The sequence below is a fragment of the Anticarsia gemmatalis genome, chromosome 2 (genome assembly GCF_050436995.1).
Source record: "Anticarsia gemmatalis isolate Benzon Research Colony breed Stoneville strain chromosome 2, ilAntGemm2 primary, whole genome shotgun sequence".
Taxonomy (NCBI): domain Eukaryota; kingdom Metazoa; phylum Arthropoda; class Insecta; order Lepidoptera; family Erebidae; genus Anticarsia; species Anticarsia gemmatalis.
In genome coordinates, this window is record NC_134746.1 from 1,188,011 (window position 1) to 1,210,517 (window position 22,507).

Genomic DNA, 22,507 nt, shown 5'->3' on the forward strand with positions numbered 1-22,507 from the left:
ATTAATTATATAAAATGAATGTAAATGATTATTTTTTGTTACCTTTTTTTCATTTTTAAACGACTGAACGAATTTAATAGTGTTAGCAAAACAAACAATAAGTAAAAGAATTATTATTTTCCGGCTTTTTTTTCTTATGTCAACCTGCATTACTCTTACAAACCTGTACACTGTCACAAGTGAAATTTTCACGTAATTTTCCTACAAACAAAAGGCTTGGGAACAAAGAAAACTGAACAATGAATAGACGTGTTGGCTGCAAGGGTTCAACACCATTGTTGCCTTCGGTTTTTTAATGTTCTAAAAACATTTAGTAATTATCGCATGTATCATATTAGTAGTAATGTGAGAAAAAGTATAAAATTTGAAAGTATTATTATTATTTACCAATTTCTTACACGACATTTTGTGTTTCACTAGTGTGTCTGATTTATCAGATTCACAATATTTTTTTCCATAAAATTTGAAGTGGTAAGAATGCAACTCAAGGCTGATCTGCACTCGAAAAAGCAACCATTTTCCAATATTATTGACAAGTTCTTGCTCTTAAGGAAAAAACAACCTTTAGATAAATGAGTTGATAAGATCCTTTATATTTCAATTGGACCTTGAGCACATATGAATACAATCCCTAAATAGAATTTTATCTTCGCGAGACAATTCTTAATATCTACATATCAACACGGCTTATTCACAACTAGTCGAGCGGCGCGAATTTGCTGGCGTTTATTTTGAGTAAAATTAAAATGTATCTAGACTGATTCGAGGATATCGTGTTCAATTAAACCTTAAGGCTAAGCTTTTTTACATCCGATCAGCGGTTTAGTAGTAACATACAGCTTTATTTTAATTCTGTTAAAATAATAATTAATTATTGTTTTTTTTTCGTTTGAAATATTACACTCTCTTAGGTGTAGATTTTGGTACGAAAAGTAGCGTTTGTTTCATCTCGGTACTCAAACTATCTCCATGCTATTCATCATTCAAGGTTCAAGGATTTAGCCGTTCAAGTAAAACAGACAGACAATCTGTCGCATGTATAAATAGTAGGTACATGTATATTATTGTGGATACAGAAATAGCTTCAATTCAAATTCATTTGTGCCAGTAACAAATGTAGGGGAAATGTCAAAGATCAAGAGGAAACCTTTGCGGTAACATTGAATGAATTTAGTTAATGTTCTGAGAAACAGCTCCATCTTTTGTTCGTTGTTCGTACTACCTGAGGATGGAATTTACATTACACGGATATGCATTCCTTCCTAGAGATATTTAACTAGAGAGGTGGTGTGTGTGACTTTTAGTCAGAAAGTCTACGTTTCATATTTCAGTTGGTTGAGGTAATTTCTATCAGATTTTTAAATGGTTAACAGGCAATTACAAGCTCGCCCGTTTTACATGGGACCAGCAATTTTAGGTTCAAAAAGTGAGTGTATATCATGCACTTCTGTCTACACCGTTGGGTATAACAGGTGTAGACAGTTTTAATTGTTAAGTACTGTCTTTTAAATAATAAATGATGTTTGGTTCTGATTTAAAAAGTATAGGTATAATCCTACTTTAATAATTTTGAATTTTGAGCTCACGTTTTGTACAGCATCTAATTTTAATACTTACCTCAAATTCTAGAGCAATCATGTCCATTCATTGAACAAGCCATAATCATTAAAACGAAATAGTTTTAACATCAAAGCGAAGTAAAAACGTCCGAATCTTGACATTGAGTACTTTTAATTAGGAAACATCGTCATTAGCAAGTACATAGCGAACCAATTAACCTATTTACTAAAGTAAAAATAAATAACTGTTTAAACTAAGAGCTTTGACCATTCACAAGTCTATTTTTGGAGATGAATAGAGTATGGAGAGAGAGAAATGAGTCTATTCTTAACTTTGATGTAATTACAGCGAATTTACAAATTTGTATTAAAGAAGAGGATAGGTGTAAATACATAAAATCATGCTTTCTTTCCAAAGGCGTAGACCGAGACCAGAGAACGCCACTTGGTACGATTACTAACTTCCCATGCTTCATTAACAGTCATACATGAAATAAAGTAATCTTGAAAATACAAATATGTCATTTGCTGCATCTGGAAATTAAACTGGCAACAGTCAATTTTACATGACAATCTGACACGAGAAACAACAGTTCACAACCAACCGGTGTGACAACCAACTGAAGTAAACAAATCGCTATTAAAAAAATTTTAAAAAGCATACAGCATTTTTGTATAATTATTATATTATTCGTCTTCAGGTCATTTTTCTACACGTTATGCAGACTGACCCTACACTCTTTTAAGGCTCTCAAACATAACATAACTTTTCAAATTTGAATAATCTTAAAATATTTTCAATAAAGTTCATAAAGACTACTTAGTTTAACAAGTTAGCAACATTTTCATAAACTGTATTACACTGAAATGGTTAAATCATTAATAGCCATAAACCCCAAAGGTGTAATGCCGACTCAAAGTAAAATTTTCGCTTTGATTTGAACAAAAGACTCTGATTTACGAAGCGTTCGTAAAAATATCGCCCTCTCTGTTTATTTTGAAATGTTAGAAAAGGATAGAGTAACACCGTTTGCACGGAATGTTAGGATTGTGTTTGTTTTACGCGCGCATTTTTAGTTGTTAATCAAAGGTATTGCTATAGTGTGAGTTTTGTACAATAAATGTATTGAACCTATCACTATCCCATTATTGGGCAAGTGGCTCTTTCTGAAGCGAGAGAGTATGTAAGCCTAAAACCCAATTCATCGCATCGCATGGAAATAATAATACTAGAAAAGAAAAAACAATATTCTTCAAAACTTAATTTTACTATTTTTTCCCAATGATCGGTTTTCGATTGGAGTACATCAGAAATATTTTCTAACTTAACCTCGATTTACTGGGTAATTTACCTAATTGAGCTAAACATTCGTTTTATACACAAAACGATTGGTATCAAAAAATATAAATAATGTTTTTCAAGAATTAACATATCTACCTACAGAAATTCTAGGTTAAAATATACTGCAGTTACAAAGCCACGTATATATTCCTGTTTCCGCCGGATAATTAGCACAATTACCGTTGAACTTGCTAGCTAAATGACAACAAACATTACTTCCATGTTTATGTTCTCTTTGAAGTCGGATTACAAGTGACCGTTGGTACCTAATAATGCACTTTATGTGTCGAGTAATTAACGAAGATCGTAAATGTTTTATAATGTAAATATTAATAAACTGTTTTATGAAGGTCAGATGTTTTTGTTCATGGGCACTGCTATAAACTTTGAACACTGTTTTTGTAGCAATAAATACATTTTAATAAACCCTCCCTCTTTTGGGAGCAGTTACCAGCAGTAGGATAGTAGGTAATTATTATCATAGCGGTAAAAAAAATCAAAATTTCTAGTTTCATGAATTTTATGTTTTGCCTTGTTATGTTAATTGTACTTTTTAAACACAATTAAAGAAGGGTACATTATTTTATTTAGATTTTCATTAAAAAAATACAATTTTCGTACCACAACACATCACAATTATACATCCAAACAAACAACACACAAAATTTTATAAACAACTACTACATTTTACTACACACCTCGTAACATACATTCGCGTAGCACAACTTCGTTCCTAACCGGGTCGCTGAAAGCGCCACCGCTAGAATTCCCTCATTTCCGTTGCGTTATTCATACACTTGATTTTTTAGCTTTTTTGCTTTCAAAGTGTTAATGCGTCGAGTTTTTGAATGGTTTACGTTAGTTCTGTTTTATAGTTGTTGAGGTTTTTGTAGACTGTTTTGTTGTTATGTATTTAGCTTGTTTCAATGTATTTTAAGAGCTGAGATACTGTGTCTTTTTGAACTAGGTACCGATTTATTCATTTTAAGATTAATTGTACTAGAATCTAGATTATTAAAGAAATAATTCGGTTTTGTTTAGGTATTATTTATTTTTGAAATAGTTCATAAAAAACATAGCATACATAACATTTTTATGAACACACGTTGCCTACATACTTTGTTAGTCGATTGCTAAATAATTAGCCGAATAAAATCACAGACAGTGCCTCTTAAAGTGAATTCATAATTACATAAACTCTACTTTTATTACTAAACGACCTCAATCCTCGGAAATTTCATGAACCTCTAATTTTTAAATACACTGCCATCTATAGGCAATACACTGAACTACTTATTTTGTTCGCATGGCAGAAACAGAAAAGGACGTTACAGAATTCAGTGGTGCTTTATACAAGCAGTTCTTAACTACAACAATAGATGTCCTTACCAGTTCTCTGGTGAATTTAATTGTTTACGACTTGATTTTTTAGTAAGATCATAAAAATTAAAATATGTATATTGTATGATTTGTTTTTACTGTAGTGGAAACAAACTTTTTCTTCAGAATTCTTTAGGTAGCTGATCAAATAGGATTGAAAAAAATATGACTAACCATAATTATCATTGCAACAATCTACGTAATAAGATCTTTTATGAGAGAAAAGCCTATTTAAGGCATAATTGACTATTTTATATTTTTATAATTGAAACCAAAATGTTTATTCTGAAATATCAACTCAATATAATAATATATTTGAAAAACCACTCTACTGAAACTCTTGGACAAAATCATACACCTGGCTTATCTTGCGGTGCCTTGGAAATCGAACCTAGACCATCAACACCAGCAAACAGTACCTTGAACTGAACTGTATAAAAAATAATCCTGTACCTGACCTTAATTACTTCCAAGCTTATTTCAGTAAGCTTCTACCTTAAACCATTAGTTACAGGCCGGAAAGGTACGATTGATTTGTGGACAAACCCCTTTGATCTTTGCAACGATTACATTAAACAAAGCATAAAATACACTACAGGCCATAATGAACTTTATTTTGTAGGCAATAGGGTTGATAATTCAATGTTGTTGAAGATAGAACATAATTAAGCGAAGTTTTTCAGTCGTTTTTCCTGTAAAGGGAGATTATCAAATAAATAAAGATTAGCTGTTTTAAATATACAATGAGTTGTTTTTTTTGCGATGTTGTAGTGTAGCTTGTGATTTGGTAAAACGTCTGCTGATCTCCGTTCCCGGGTACGCTTCTCGGGTCGGGTAAAGTGCTATTAGTCAATTATTTTTTTTAGAATATTCTCAATAGTCTTCCCGGTTTGATAATGACTATATTAAGCTCACCCCCTATTACATGAGACTAACATAGTATAAGGCAAAATGTGGCTATTTTTCATATTTATACATACCTCCTGGTATAACAGGCGCGAAATTGTAATAAATAAAACCTTATTTAAAATTCCTATGTAATCTTGCAAATAAAGTTTTTTAACTCTCGTGTTTCGTACACATTTGCTAACGGGTCTTGAATCTATCCTATCGCGTTTAAGATTCGTTACCAATATTATATACCCTAAATCTTAATATTACACATTACAATGTAAATGGCATGCAACTATTTACAAATAATGAACTGCCGACACTGTTAAAGCAACCGAAGCAACTTCCATTTGCCTCAATCTGAACTTGCAATCGTGTTGAACAAATGTATTCTAAATGTTAGTGTGAAACGTTTGTAAATGCCATTCATTAGAAAAGCTAAGCGTATTGAATTTGAGAAATGTTTGAATTAACTTAACCTTGCAATGTAGTACAACTGATTTCTTCTCTGAAGTTCTATGAAATGTATAAAATTGACATTAATTTATTAAACTAGATGTTTTATAATTATAGTTATTAATGTGAAATAGAATTAACCCATTTTTTTTCAAAGGAAAAGCAACCTTAAAGGCATTGAAAGATAGCACTGGACAGAATGGAGGCTTACTTTAAAGTAGGCTCTAACATTTAATTCCTTCTCTCTTTCTTTTCCAGAACAAAAAACAAGAAAGTTCCCAGTCTTAGTGTTTATACACGGAGATTCGTTTGAGTGGAGCTCCGGTAACCCTTATGATGGAAGAATGCTGGCTTCCTACGGAAACGTTATGGTCATCACTCTTAACTTCCGACTTGGGATATTAGGTAAGTTTAACTTTTACTATACGGAACTATTTTGTTAACATTTACGGTACTATTGCAATTACAATTGATTATTTCAAGTTACAGAGTGTCTCAAGGTTTTTGGTATTCTAATCAAATATTTTCGATAATTTTCTATACAACTCGAACTTAATGCTGCTCCTAGACTGTGTCTAATTAACTATTCAATGTGAGAATTTACTTGACATTATAACATCGCGCTGCCATACCAAAAAGCGTAAATAAAAATGAAGAAAGCACCTACATTTCGCCAGCTTACAAGTCCTCTAGAAAGCTAGATTACTCTATCACTACACAACACTATATTATCAAATCTGTTACTTTCAAATATCCTCTTCTTTCCAGGGTTCATGAAGCCAAGTCTAACAGAACACGTGTATGGCAACAACGGTCTCTTAGACCAGCTGGCTGCGTTACAGTGGATCAAGGACAATATAGAAGATCTGAACGGAGATCCATCGTCAGTGACGCTGATGGGACATAGCACGGGAGCCGCGTGTGTCAGTTATTTGATGCTCTCGCCTATTTCTAATGGTAATTAATAATGTTTTTAAATGGAATTTGTTGTCGAAATAGTCTATGCTATCAAAATATCTGTTGTACCTGGCTGTTGTTTGTCTTAGAAATGTGAAAATATAATTTGTGTTTCAAACGATTGGTTACCAAGATTTTTGAACAGAATTTGGTTACGTCTATCAGTCAATTACAGAAAATGTATGCGAGTATAGCCGTTTTGAAAAAAAAAAACTAGGTAGAGGTAAAGGTGACAATTCAATCATTATACAATTTACAAGATTCGAAGTTCAATTCGAGGGCTTAGAATCTTCGTATTTTCGTATAATTTGTCAGTAGCAGGAATTCCAATAAACTGCACGAAAATAAAACAAAATATCGAAGCTTCTACCATGCATTAAGAAACCAATGTACTAGCGTGAAATGAGGGAAACATTAGACCTGCACTGTAACTCAACTGACTTAATTAAAACAACTTTTACATTGCAACAGTGCGGCGCATCTGTTGTCTAACTACTGGATTAAATTGCACTTATTCCAGCGAATGTGTTGAGATTCTCGGATTAAAAGTAAATCTAGAGAAGAATGTATTGAAATTGTCTTTATTTAGGAATGGGATATCATGTTATGTTGCAGTTTACGAATACCTACTTTCATACATACAGAGTAAGATATACTTGTATAACGCGAATAGAAATACTAGAAAGTAAACTTTGAACGAAACTACCCGTTGTGAAATCTTGTGTATTTAAGTATGATACATAACAATAACTCCTAGGCAATTATTGTTAAGAAAAATTAGCCTATGTTACTCCGCAGTCAGTTCGATCACTTCCATGAAGTAAATTTATTTTATTGAATTTCTAGTATCTATACATTCCTTACCAAATAATTTACTAAAAACACTAATGTGTCGAATCAAAACATTACTAGCAACAGTAGCACTACTCAGCACTAACCTAAATAATAATTATACGCGAAGAAAACATATTTCAAGCGAATTGTATAAAAAATGCGGGCAGTAGCCCAAGACCTGCGTCCAATGGTATCGGTTGCTAGTGGAAAAATAAACGGTTTTCAGTAGAAGTCGTTTGCTGGCATGAATAAACCATTATGTTCGACGCTAAGAGTGGTAAGGTGGTAACGAATTGGCTGCGTTACAGTTAATACCTGATGTTTTTATTACTATGTACCTCTAAAAATATATGTTTTTAATTAGTGGGGTAGAATTTGATTACAATTTCTGGGCACGTTTTTAAACTCCTGAAGTAAAACGTACAAAGTGTGATAAAACTATATAATTCTTTAACATTTTGTCAGTCTTCGCGTTCAATCAATATTTTTCAGCTGGCCAAAGGTTAGCTTAAGATAATGTATTTAATAAAAAAATTAAGGCTACGTAAAATACAAAATTATTTCTTGAACTAACGTCTCTTTTGACGAAAAATCTGTTCTCAATAATAAACTAGGTTAATTGCTTTAACTAACTCTAGAACAATAAAAAATAAGAATCACCTGTTAGACTACGAAGTTATATCTTAAAGTAATTTCTTTCTTGCAGGTCTTTTCCATCGCGCAATCCTGATGTCAGGGTCAGCACTGTCCGACTGGGCGATGACAAAAGATCCAACACCATACACACTACAAGTGGCACAGAGTTTAGGCTGCAACCCTAACTCGAAGAATATGATGGCTTGCTTGCAGAAGAAACCGTGAGTAAAAACTTAAATAATATTTCTTAACACACCGATTATTTCGAGAATATAATATTATTTCATAATAAGTACCTATTATAACACCAACTGATAGGTTTTAGACCACTATATATTTATTGAAAGCTCGTGGGCTTACTCTAAAAGCGACTGCCGGTGGCATATTATAGATATCATACTTCTATTTGAGCCTATTTAATAAAAAAATAATGTTGGTATCTTGAAAGATTTTACTTATTACTGATCTACTTAAATTTGAAGTAACTAAATACACAATCAAATCCATAATACACCCTAAATACAACCCTCTTAAATCCCTTCAAGAATTAATCCCGTGAAATAAATAAAACAAATCATGCGTACTAAATTACCCATTCAAAACCTAGTCAATTTCAAGTCCTTAGTACCCAAACGAACAATAAACTGAATAGCATTTGAACTCCATCTGAAACGTTAAAAGCTTTTAACGCTTATAGAAATTTTAAAAGGCATATAAAATATGTATAGCTGAGTCTCGGTTCATTTGTTGAATGGTTTATAATACGCATCTGTGTTTTAGAACAGATTGACGGTGTTATATTTTGCATTAGGCTGTAGGTGTAATCTAAAATAATATTTGCAGATGATAGATGCTAATTAAAAACGCATTGTGATTATTTTCCAAAGAAAAGATACCATTTTGAAATAACTGAACATAGCCTAAAAACGTTTGCTTAGTTTTACGTAGATATCTCTAAAATTTAAAAAACAGAATGAAACCACCATTTATTAGAAGTACAAAAACATCGTTTTAAATTTTGCTGATACCCTTTTATACTCTCTGCCCATATTTAACAGTAAGAATTTGTCTGGAGGGTTCGAGTAGTGGACATCTGTATCGCTTTTTACCCAAATCTTATACTTACTAATATACTTTTTAATAAATCGATAAAATTTGGCACAATATGAGTTTTTAGCCCGTATATAGGATAGGATGCGTATATAGATAGGATACATTTTGTTTTGGAAAATCTTTCCACGGAGACCAAGTCGCGAATAGAAGCTAGTTATTCAATATTTCGACTTACAAAAGGAAGTTTTGCGTAGGTTTTGATTCAACAATAGACTTGTTGTAACGGCTCCGATCTTTTGAATTTGCGAACTTGTTTAATTTAATTAGGCTTTGTTTTTGCTTCGGTATTATTGTGGCGAACCTTTTGATGTATGTCAAAGGACTAAGAAATAATATGGTATACCTACAAAATACCTACGAATTGTTTACTTTGTAGAACTAAAGACAGTTCTTAGGGTCAAAGGTAGATTGACTTCACATACGCATAATTCTCTTGCTTTCAAAGCTTAGCTCAGCTCTTTTACAAGTAGGTACAAACAAAAACAAAAGGTAGCCAGTTGCGCTCACCGGTCGGTAAACGATCTGTGGGTTAAGCAACCATTGGCGCGGTCATTCCATAGATGGGTGACCGCATAGTGGTATTTGAACTGGGCGTCTCCGTGTTTCGGAGGGCACGTTAAAAGTCGGTCCCGGTTGTTGTCTACTAAGATAACAGTCGTTAAGCCACGTCAAAGGCCTCTCGGGCGGCTTGAACAACTTTGACACTAGGTTGACCACTAACCATACGACAAACAAACAAACAACAAGTTACTTACGTTTTGCTGTCATCGCTACTACCTACACATAGATTGTCCTAACAATTTATCGAAATGATTGAGATACTGCAAATTAAATGAGACGTTAAAATGGAGATATGTTTTGGTTGCGATCAGCAGTGCATAATAAGTATAAATAAATAAGTGTTTGAAGTCATGTAAAAACAAATTGTCGTAGTAGGTTAGTTAGCTAAAAAACATAAAGAACCTATGAATTTAATTAACACTCGTTTTCCTTAAATCCTATACATCATCCTTAAGATAACATAGTTCACGAACTCACAGAAGGATACTCTTTCAGCCTTTTCGAATGTTTAAATTACTCGTATGGTTAATATTTTGAAAGCGTTTGATGTCTGTGATTACATCTAAGTAGAGCAAAATAATTATAATACTTTACTAATTACATAGTCTAGTCTTTCTTTAATATTTGCTCATGTTACAAATTAGCTAGCTTATTAATATATACGTTGTTGCTTAGATAATTTTATTTAGGTTCACGGTAACGTTTTTGAAGAAAAGTGAAAGTAATAGTTATTTACTGTAATTCCTAGAATCAAATTTTAATGACGACTTTGTTACTATTTCACACTTTATTCAGCTTACTAAAGTTAAAGAGTTTATTATAATTAACATAAATAAACCGTTTTTATAATGCGTCATTCTCTAATGTTATTAAAAATTACTTGCTGTTAAGATATTTATATTTTCAACTGCACCTATTCTACTACGTTGATTAAATAAGCTTTCTGGAACAAACAACAATTAGGTACAGCACATACGAGATTTTTAATTTAAGTTGTATTTTTTTTCATCGCTAGCTTTATACCTACTAACTAGTTTAATTTGAAGTTCTATCCGCTGTTGTTGTTTGCAGGTTATCCGACATCAAAAAAGTGCAAATCTTAGCGAGAGAGTTCGAGACGCCGTTAGGTCCAGTAGTCGCTGGATCTTTTATACCAAATGAACCGGCGAAAATTATGGAGTCGTACCCTAATTTGTTGAGCAAGTAAGTTTATATTACTATTATGTTGCAGGCAATTTACGAATACCTACTTTTTTTTAAGATTGTCAAATATTTTTTTCCTAATGCTGCGTTTCGAAATTGAGGCAGTTAAGAAATGGCAGCATATTGCTTATTCGTAAAGTTCTCTTTTAAGCTATCTAAATGTAAAAACCTTTGTATAGTACCTACTTGCTTAGTTAGTGCGTGATAGTTTCACTGGAAAGGAAGGAAAAGTTAGACGCCCCTTGTATTTTTTTTAATCGATCAATCCTTGAGTATTTCTTAAAGTGATGGCGAGTTAAAACTCGCTGAAGCTAGCAAAACTGTGCATGATTATAGAGCATTAGACTAAGAACCTCTATAAAATTGCATTGAACAATATCTCAATGTCAATTACACAGTCAAAAGTAACAGAAACCTCCACAATTAATTAATATTGCTCCACCCTTCAGAAAGAAGATAATAAATAAAAGTCAAGATTACGTTCCTATCGTAATTGAGCCGACAATTTTAAGTACTTGATCTGTATTCCCTTTGATAAATTGAATGTCGATCCAATTTATTCTAGAAAAGTTGGCATTTTTTATTCTAAGAAGTGCTGCCTTGGAAATCTGAAGGTATCTCTGAATATAAGCCACGTATTAAGTTATTCGAGTAATAGGTATGGAATTAGCTACGTTATGGAAATTTGAGGTGAATGAACTGATGCGACTATATGTAAAGTTACTAATAACTAAGACATGACATACTCAAATATGTACACTGTACTTTATACCTACCCCTAAATATAGATGCTAATTTAGTGTGAATATTACCTCACCAGTTTTAAGTCCAATTATGATTATACATTATTTTTGTATTTTCGTTCTCATTCGTATAAAATCACTTTCAAAAGCCACATCAAAGGCCTTCGAGTGGCTTGAACAACTTTGATACTAGGTTGTCTACTAACCATACGATAAGAAGACTTTCAAAAACATATATGACAAAAATACTCTTAGAAGACTCGGCAATCTTCTACAATTACCATAATTTTTCACCAACACGTACTTCCTAAAGTGCGCATTCTTGTTGTTAAGTTTTTCAGCATACCGCAGTATTATTACGTTTTAAATTATAGTTTACTGATCAACGATTGCAACAAAGCATTCTCAAAGTACTAAGTACCAATATTTCTCGCAACTTATTGGCAACATACACAGCGTGTAAGGAACTTATCTCCACGCATTATGTTCGGCAGATATTGATGGATACAGTTATGTTAGTCATTGTTTGTCTATCGTTCGTTATGATGTTGATAGGTTTCAGCTCCGATAATGTTTACTTTTTGGCACCGTAACCAGTTTCGCTCACCGGTCGTTAAACAATCTGAGGGTTAAGCAAACCTTGGCGCGGTCATTCCATAGATGGGTGACCGCATAGTGGTATTTGAACAGGGCATCTCCGTGCTTCGGGGGGCACGTAAAAATTCGGTCCCGGTTGTTGTCAATTAAGATAATTCAAAAGTTGTTCAAGCCGCCCGAAGGCCACGTCAAAGGCCTTCGGGCGGCTTGAACAACTTTGACACTAGGTTGACCACTAACCATACGACAAGAAGAAGAAGAAGATTGAACAGATTTAGAGATATTTTGTCAAGACTATAACTTTTTGAACTACCACTATTCAGGCAACTATAATGATTAAGTGCTACCTGCTCTAAACAATGTAGTGTTGTAAATGGCTCAAAATCTATCCGAACGTTAGTATTCTAGGGTGGATGTTTGTTGCTGAATCGTGCCAAATCTATATTTGATGCACATATAGTTTTTAACTTGAATTAGCACATAGAATCTTATTTTATGGCAAATCTTTTCTCATAATTTTAAAAATTATCTATTACATTATTTAGTCAGTCTATATTTTTTTGTTATGTCGTGCCAATGTTATTCCTACAATGAACCACAGACTTCAATATTGTTACAAGAAGCAAAACTAGTAAACTTTATGCTAAATTATTTCTAACTTACGATCTACATAATTTAAAAGTTCTTGAAGTTTATGAATGAGTAATGAAGAATTTTAATGAACTGAGTGTTTCTTACGAACCTACATTGCCTTGAAATATTCTGAATCTCTTAGCTTTAAAACATACCTTGATTTCCTGACCTCTGATCAGTTGCTAATTAAACTGATATTCATTTTTATTCGTTAAATATATTAATGTTTATAATTCAAATATTTGGTCGGGGAAAAAGTCTTTTCACATTATAGTATGTATGAACTTGTAATAAAATCTTATCTCTACACAAAAAAGCTTGAAATTTGGGTACCTCAGGAGCTCACTGAAAGAAACCTAATGAACCGTGTACTCATTTGTGATTATTGAAGCCAAAGTGATTTTATTACAAGTTCATACATTCTATAATGCCAAAAGACTTTTTTCCCGACCTAATATGTTCATTTTCCTGTCGTCTCTATTAACCTGTAAAACATAAATATAATCAAGTAACTATATTATTACTGCATTGCTACTAGGGATTGGTCTTCTACAGAAAGGAGAGAGAGTTTGACCCCTAAGTTCAACATATTGACCAAGTTACGTTATTTTTTTTAGATATCAGCTACTAACCGGAGTCACAGAACTGGAAAGGTATCACGACTTTGGTGTCATTGAACTCGAACATGGAGTACTGGAGAATCAGAGAGATGACTTCATCAAGAAGTACGCTAAGATCATCTTTGAGGGCGCTGAGAATGAAGCCTTGAAGACTGTGTTGAAAGAGTAAGTAACATAACTATTTAGTCATATGTCGTCTTAACGACAGCCGTGCGGATCGATCTCTATAGCTACGCTTGCCGAGGTTGTTCTATGGGTGTCTGAACATCTTATACATATCATGGCGCAGTAACTATATAGGTACCACTTCTACAGTGCTTACTAAAACGAAGACATAATGAAATCAATGCCTAATGTTGCCGTCAATTGTTTTACTAAGACGTAACCCCCATCTTGTTTAACTTAATACTAAAGCGTACTAAACATGCATTCATTTTACTTCTAGATATTCCCCATCAAAACTCGACCCTCAGCGATGGAACGTGGAGATGAATCGTGACGTCATCCTCAACGTGTTCAGCGACGCTCGGTCCTTAGCTCCGGTAGTGCGCTTCGCCGACTACCAGTCTAAAGCCAATAGTCAATCCTTCTTCTACGTGTTTGGACATAATTCTGTTAGCTCTGATTATGCTGCTGTAAGTATTTTATTTCTTTTGAATTTGCTGTTTAATATCGAGACGATAACATTCATATTTTTTTATAATTATTGTGGTCTCAACCAAATAATGATAAAACAATATTAATATCGAGGGCAAAGGGAATTGGTGCTTAGATGGAGTTAATTCATTCCGTTTATCCATTTAGTGTGATACTTTACTAAAAATAAGATAAGCAAGAACGTCACTGGATAAACTGTTAGTTTGTATCTTCAAATGACTAAGCAGTCATCCTGTGGCACTAATTTACTATAAAATACAAAAGAAACATTGCAATGCAGTGAATTTATAATTATAGTTCTCAAACTTTTCTTTACTATGAGGCAAAAAAGCCAGAGAAAACCATTCAATATTTTTTACGTTACAACTCCTAACATAGCTCAACAACAGTCTGTAAACCAAAACATACTAGACAGAAAACTTCATAAAAATCAAAGCCTATTTCCCAACAGTCACAACACCTCTCCATTTTACACTACATTCAAACAGAATATGCATTTTAAGCAAATGGAAAGATTTCACGAACGAAATGTATTTCCTGATGTCAAATCGACTTTCGCATTTCAACTGGAAACAGTGGGGCTGTAAAACGTATCGCGAAATACTTTTTGTTCGGACAGAACAATAGAAGTAAAAACTATTGAGGGACTGAGTCGTTTTTTAAAAGTTCCAGGTGCCGTATTCAAAAGCGATATTCTTCAACCGTTATGCGTTGTCCCTCTCTCACGGTAGAACTTGAATCGCGCTTGAATTGCATAGTACGTTCCGTCAACCGAAACAAGTGTCAGAAATGATTGCGATGGTGAATTCGTCCGAATATATTTTGAGTGCTCAGTTTTTTGTTTCAGTTTTTCAAGCTGTAAATTGAATTTTTTTGAACATTTTCAGTCAGTTCTGTTGAAGCTTTACTAGCTGATGTTATAAAAGCTAAATAAAAAATCTGGTTGATTTACAACCAACATCTTTCATAGACTTCGGTCAATTATACGTCATTTTGAGTTATATTTTTTGTTTATTTGTATAAATTATTACAGAACTTCAATTGCCTCTAGATTGGAATCACTGAAATAGACAGTAGCAAAACAATAATAAATAAATAAATACTGTTGGATAACTCACACACGGTCATTTCCAAAATAACCGATAAACATACTTATATACTTCCAAATATATATACCTTACTTACAAATTGACAACCAGGATCAGAATAGCACTCGGGCTCATCTCAAAACAGATTTGTCCCGAGTGGGTTTCGAACCCACCACACGCAGAGCTACAGTTATTGCGGCGAGGTGACCACTTTAACCTCTGTGCCAATAACATTACTACTTTCTTTTGGCCTACAGTTAAACAAGAGTGTCCAAGGAGAAGAGTTGCCGTACGTGTTCGGTGTTCCTCTAGGATTGACTACTACTCACTTTATAACCGACTACACGCAGAAGGAGAAGCTGCTTAGTGAAATTGTGATGAGGATGTGGACCAACTTTGTTAAATATGGGTAAGTAGAAAAAAAAACTAGTAATATAATGAGATGGGTAGTAGGATATGACGTGCAAAACGGACATTTGATTGATAGCACATGAACAATATATGCTAAATACAAATTACGGTAGGGTATACAAAATAGATTCTATAATCCACTCTAAGGTTTCTAACTATTAAAATTAAATATAAGTAGCTCGCTCTATATTAATAAGACTTTACATGAAGTGCGATTTTTACACTTAATATTATAGAAAAAACTTGAAATTACTTGAAGAAAAATGTACTTAACTTGGAGCGCTGATTGGTTTTGCACAATTGTCTATAGTCGATAAAGGTAGGAAAGGTGCTTACCGTAGTAATTTTCATTATTTTCTTAACGATTCCTGGAAAACTAAACTCAAGTCCAATTTCTTTTAATTCTATAGTAAGGAAATGGTTTCTCGCTCATTGCAAATACCACTAGACGGCTACTGCGTTCATTAAGTGGTACTTAAGATTACTTAACCCGGCAAACCGTTTTAAAATCGATCGCTAAGTGTACCTGGCTATGGGAACTAGTTAAATGTACATTAAGTAAATACTAAGGCGTTTTTATTCTCCATTGTAATGTAATTAGAGTTATCTGGTCGAACTTGGCTATTAACTTTATATTCAAGCGTTTGGCGTCGGGCCAAAGCCTCTCGTGAAGCTACTTTGAGTATACTTTTAGCAGTATGAGTGCTTTTTACCTTTTTAAAAAAAATCTCCAACTGTTACTTATCGCGCGCCAAAATTCCTGTAAAATCCATTTGCTTGCAGCTTCCAAAATCGGTGGTCTCAGTTTTTTTTCATCAGTGATAGTTAAGGTAGATTATAGGACTAATAATAATTATATTGTATTTTATTGTGTTTAGAATAGACAATTTTTAATATCCTTCACTATCCCAAAATTGGATCTACGCCAATAAGTTTACTTTCAACTTTGTCCAAAAAACATACAACAGACGGAATTGTATGAAAACATTTATTTAACACAAACAGCAGGACATTCTAGTAAAAATATCGTGTAATCTTGTTATCTTAACGTATTTTGTAACGCCTTGTCGCGTTATGGCCGGATTTTAGTTGGTTTCACAATTTCCAGCACAATTTGCTTTCTTTTATGCTGTTCCTGGAAAAGCAGTACCATTTATGTTCAAGCAAAAGGCTTTAGCTTGGCTTAGGGACTGATGTGTTTATTGAGCCTTTTCGAACTATGTCTGAGCAAGAAGTTTAGTATAGCATCCAAATGCTGATGGAACTGAATTAGTGGTAAAATCTGATCCATGATCACCTTGAATCGCTTGAAGTTTCGGTGCTTGCATATGTTAAACGTTTAAAGTTTAGTACATCAGTATCCTGGCTTTTGCAACTAACGGTGGCCACAGTTACACTGTTTGTTATGGCAACTTTATTTTGAAAATACCCAGAATTATTCATTTGAATGCATATCGAGCCTTAATAATGAAAGACCTTCTTCTTCTTATCTTATGGTTAGTGTTCAACCTAGTGTCAAAGTTGTACAAGCCGCCCGAAGGCCTTTGACGTGGCTTAACGACTGTCATCTTAATTGATAACAACTGGGACCGACTTTTTACGATACTATTCGAATACGAATTCGAATACGAATTCGAATATGCGGTCACCCAACTATGGAATAAACCCCGCCAAGGGTTACTTAACCCACAGATCGTTTACTGACTGGTGAGCACAACTAGCTATGGGCGCCTTAAAACATGAAAGATCCATGAATGTCTTCATGCTTATATTAAGGTTTTAAAAAAAAAGACAACTCCCGCACTAAGAATTGCTCTTGTGTCGCGGGGACTTTTACAAACATACAAACAACGGACACAAAGCACAACCAGACCCGAAGCAATTATTTGTGGATCGCACAAATAATAATGCTCCGTGTGGGAATCGAACCCACGACCTCCCGTTGCAGTGGTATCGGCGTGGCGACCTAAAGGCTTACCTCAGGCAACATTTACCAGCCAGTAAATGTTGCCTGAGGTATTTGGTTCGGACGTATGAACAGATTGAACAGTCTACCATCAATATTGTAGAGCTTATATCCTGTGCAAGGCTATTATAGGATTATCCCGTTGATTGGCTGTAGCTCCCACATGTCCGAGAGTACGCTTTGACGGGCTTTATGTAAAATTGTCGACCGTTTGTTGTTTCACGGATGATATTTGTTGCCGTTTTTGGGTTATTGTTTTTGGTTAATAGATTAGGTATTAGTTTTATTTTGCACTGAAAATACCTTTAATATTGCGTTTAAGCAATTGTCTTAAAATATTTAATCTTAGCTAAAAACTCATTGATTTTCTACTTCTACGACTAGCTAACGACAACATAAATTTTGTATAAAATCAGATCAACGCTTCTAATAGCCGTAGAAAATATTTTGGAGCTGTAGTCTTATACGACATTTGTATCTCATAGCTCAAAATCTCACTATTAAATATTAATCGCACACCAGTATAGTGCTAGACATTAAATAGAAAAAATACTACATTTAGATAGCTGCATCGGCTTAAGTACAACTCAAAATAAAAACGTACCGCATCGTTTAAACACGATCTTTATTTCTTCCTATCTTTCAAGTGTATTCTAGTTTTATTGCTATTTTAATTGTTTATCTTTTCCCAGGTCACCAAACACACAGTCTCCTGTTAAATTCTTCAATTTGGATAGAAGACAATGGACGCTTTACAATCTAGGATGGCCTGAATATGATACGAAAGATCAAACTTTTTTGAGATTTGGTAAGATTTGCTTTTTCAGTGTTATTGAATTTGAGCGGTTTTGCATTGTAGTATTATCATTAACTGTTCATGGATAATATTGAATTAGTAATTAATTTGGTTCCTTTTTTTATGTTCTTTTGCAGACATCCCACCAGCTCAAGAGTCATCATACAGGTCCAACTTTACAAAATTCTGGACTGAAACACTACCCAACAAGATGAGCAAATTCGTAGTTGATCCGTTGTTTGAATACACTCAAACTCCTACCACACAAAAGCCAAAACCTGCACCCACGAAGACGGTTCATAGAAGCACTAGTTATTCTCCAGGTAAATATTGAACTACAATTTTCAAAAATTATATATTGTTTTATCAGAATTCATTGAATTATAGCGAGAAAAACAAAACATTAATGAATATATTCAAATTCTTAAAAGTACGAAAATTACATTATAATGACGCAATAAGAATAAAATATTTTTCACAGATCCAATTCGTAGAAGTTGGGCACCGCGTGTAGCTGAAGCCCCGCACTATTCGTCATCAATCGGAATATTACGACAGATGTCATCTCCCGTCCACCGACCTGACTCTAACGCAAAATACAACGAGATTAAGTCCATCGTGAGGCCTCCAGTTTTAATGGAAAAACCAATACCCACTACGACCACAAAACCTAAAACCAACATGCCAGTGAAAACTTCCAGCGCGACCATTACACTGATAGTCTCGTTAGCTATTCTCTTTTTAGCTGTAAACGTTGGAATTTGCTCCATATTGTATTTCAAAAAACGTAAGCTCAGACTCCGCGAGCGAACACTCGACAGTTCTCGACAACCCCGCGCCGAAATAGGCGAAGTGGACGTAATCGGTCAAAAGAGTTCTAAGGATGACAAAAGCGCTTTGCAAACTCTAAAAAATGGATGCAGCGTCATCAAGTCAATGAGTTTCAATAAAATGAAAAACAATTCCAAAAAACATAAAAAGAAATCTGATGTCTGTAAAACTCCAAAATCAGATGACTCGGGCGGTTTTAGAGAGAGATTTCAATTGCGGAGGCACTTATCTACAAGTACTTTGGACGCTCATACAAAAGTAAGGGACTGGATTGCTAACGAAATGATGCATCGATGTTCCCCGGGAATATTGAGAAAATCGAACTCTGATTTGAATGAAAAGCACTTGACTGTCGCCAAGCCATTCACAAGATCTGAAGAATTACTTTCCGATTCAAAGAGGAAAAAGGACAATTTAAAAATGAATGACAGTGTGAATTCGAAGAGTTTAGGTTCGAAAACTTACAGTAGAACTAAAACTTCTGAGAAAACCACGTCAACTTCGGCACTTGATTCTCATTCATCTATAGGAAGTAACAAACAATCGCTAAATAGTATTAAACAAGCAAGCAAATCTAACGATTCTTTGAAAAGCAAAGCTACTGACAGTATCAAGTCTAAAAAAGTATCAGTGGCTATCGATGCTACACCAGCAGCCCGTACGAATTCTATACTAAACCAAGAACCGATCGAGATACTAAAATCATTCGATGCCGGTGATCAAATACATTCCAATATAATTCAAAAATTAACCGGTACTGATACTAAAACTCATCCTGAAGTAAAAAAGGATGAAAAGACGTTTACGAATGTAGTCACTCTATCGGTTGAAGATAAACCATTGGTAATTTCACACAAGCATTCCTCGTCTGATCCTGTCACCGATGTCAACTACGACAAGCTCTTAGAAAAGATGGAATGTGGTAATATATTAGACATATTACCTCCCGTTACTTTTAGAAATGATATCAACGTAACGTCAAGAGAAGAGAAATCACAAAACCCTATGACATCCGAAGAAGCGTTATTGCATATAAAGAAACGAAACTTTCCTAAAGTACTGCCAGACTTACCAAAATTGCAGAAACGTTTATCTCTACAACCAAATTCTTTACAAACTTTCCGAGGATATTCTATGGAGAGTCAGACTGACCGTCCGAGGGTTCCACCACAACCACCGCCAAGAACAACGACTTTGGAAAGACGTCTTGCTTATAAAAATACCAAACCATTATCTTCCTTTGACGCTGCAAATGTAAAGCGAATCAACGAAGATTCTTCAGTCAAAAACTATGAAAACATAAATACTTTATCTCCATACGTAGAATCGCCACGAAATGCGTCATTTGAAAGCAACAAATTATTTTCAAAACCAGAAACTACAATAATAATGCCTAAAGAAAGGGTACCAAGGGTGATAATAGCATCTAGCGACATTCCATCATCACAAGATCCTAAAATTGTTATTACGCCGTCTCCAAGTCAAGTTGAAATTCCAATCAATGCACCAAGAGTTCGATTACCTGATGATTTTCATTCAAGACAAGGGTCAGTCACATCATTCTCATCATTTTATTCCGACGATGATGAAGACGAAGAAGTTGATGATGAAACAAATTTCGAAGATTTTGAAGACAAATTAATTCAAGAATTAGTCGGTGGAGTGGACTCTCCGACTAATATGGACGATGTATTAGATTCCAAAGGTCCTGAGACTATATTTGAAAAGAAATTAGAAATAGTACCTGTTAAAATAAATCCTGGTATGATAGTTCCGAAAGCAAAAGAAGATTATGTTTGCATAAGTGATTTGTTACTACCAGATGTAAGTGATTTAGAAAGGACAGCTCAAATTAAGCCAAATTTCGGTTTGAATAAACTGCAGCATAGGACTGAAAGTATACACAAACCTCCGGAAAAAGCTGTTAAAGTGAAGCAAAGGAAGAGTAGAACTCCTTCAATTTTGAATAGAAATTCTAAGAAGAGAGGAAGTGATAGAAGAGGTGATACAGTTAAGCTTGAACATTCTAACTCCGGTTCCTCAAATGATACGGAAACTAGTACTGGGACTGTAAAAAGAGTTGAATTGAAGAAAATATGAAAGAATTTACAACGAATAATAATTGTGAATTGTACAGATTTGACTGGTAAATATAGCCACACATAGACTGTATCCAGTCAACTGTGAATTATGAAATGCTATTGCCAAATGATCCTTATTGAGATAATCTCGACATTTACAACAATAATTGCATTTTAGTTAACCATTATGCAACTAAAAACAATGCATTTTTCCAAAGCACTATAAGTGAACTTTTAATGCTGCACTTTACGTATTGTCTAAATATAGACCGGAAATGAAAATCAGTATTTTATAAGTTCCTAACTTAAAGAACCCTTGTAGGGAAGCCAGCCGTACTTAATATAATAAGATCTCTGTAGTTATAATAACAATTTGCATTGTATATACTAAGCTAAATAAGTTTTAACTTTTAAATAATAAATTAGGACAATATAACCAAAGAAAGTAAATATGAAGTAACCGTGTGTGCTATTTTATCCTAAAGTAGCAACCCAAATTGCCAGTTTACAATCTGGGGATAAGTGCCGAATATACTATCCGATGGATAAAGTTATGGACTATGACTATGAGAAATTCTGACAAAATTTCTCCCGATTAAAAATAATTAACCATAACTTATTCGTCCCGGTTTCTGGTTATCTATTCAATAGCGTTTAAGATTATATAACAATGACAGTTTAAAAAGATAAACTACCGCTAAATGTGTCTTAGAAACCGGGCATCTGGGATGTAAAACTGGACCTAAGTTAAGTATATTATTATCTTTAAGAATTTTTGTACCTACGTAGTGGGCGAGTGCATTCATAGAGGCAATTTTAGTTTTTTATTTAATTTTATATTATTTGTGAATGTTATGATATCAGATCAATGTAATCTGAAGATCCATTTATGTAAAAATGCATTTAGAAAATATAAGTTTTGTACAAAATTAAAAAGTCGTTTTATTTTCATCAATCCATAAGTCGTTATTAAATTAATCTTAAACGACACATTATTTCCTTGAAAACTGTGGTACCTTTTTATAAATAGTCTTTAAAAATCTTCATCGGCTCGAAGAAAGACTATTTTAATATAGACCAGTACGTGAGTGCCATTAAAACCATATGGAACTAAAACACACAAAAACATTTTATCAATATAACAAGTGTGTC

At 33.8% G+C, this 22,507-nt stretch overlaps 1 protein-coding gene across 1 annotated transcript in view; it reads left to right on the top strand.

The window, feature by feature from the left end:
• Positions 1–22,271, top strand: part of LOC142979037 (uncharacterized) — a 43,095-nt gene extending 20,824 nt beyond the window's left edge. Inside the window, exons 3-12 of the mRNA XM_076123792.1 lie at positions 5,887–6,033; positions 6,397–6,585; positions 8,126–8,276; positions 10,801–10,932; positions 13,523–13,690; positions 13,971–14,160; positions 15,528–15,679; positions 18,340–18,455; positions 18,581–18,766; positions 18,925–22,271. Coding sequence (XP_075979907.1) covers positions 5,887–6,033; positions 6,397–6,585; positions 8,126–8,276; positions 10,801–10,932; positions 13,523–13,690; positions 13,971–14,160; positions 15,528–15,679; positions 18,340–18,455; positions 18,581–18,766; positions 18,925–21,374 — 3,881 coding nt within the window. The 3' untranslated portion in view covers positions 21,375–22,271. The remainder of the gene's footprint in view (positions 1–5,886; positions 6,034–6,396; positions 6,586–8,125; positions 8,277–10,800; positions 10,933–13,522; positions 13,691–13,970; positions 14,161–15,527; positions 15,680–18,339; positions 18,456–18,580; positions 18,767–18,924) is intronic.
• The last annotated feature ends 236 nt before the right edge of the window (positions 22,272–22,507 follow it).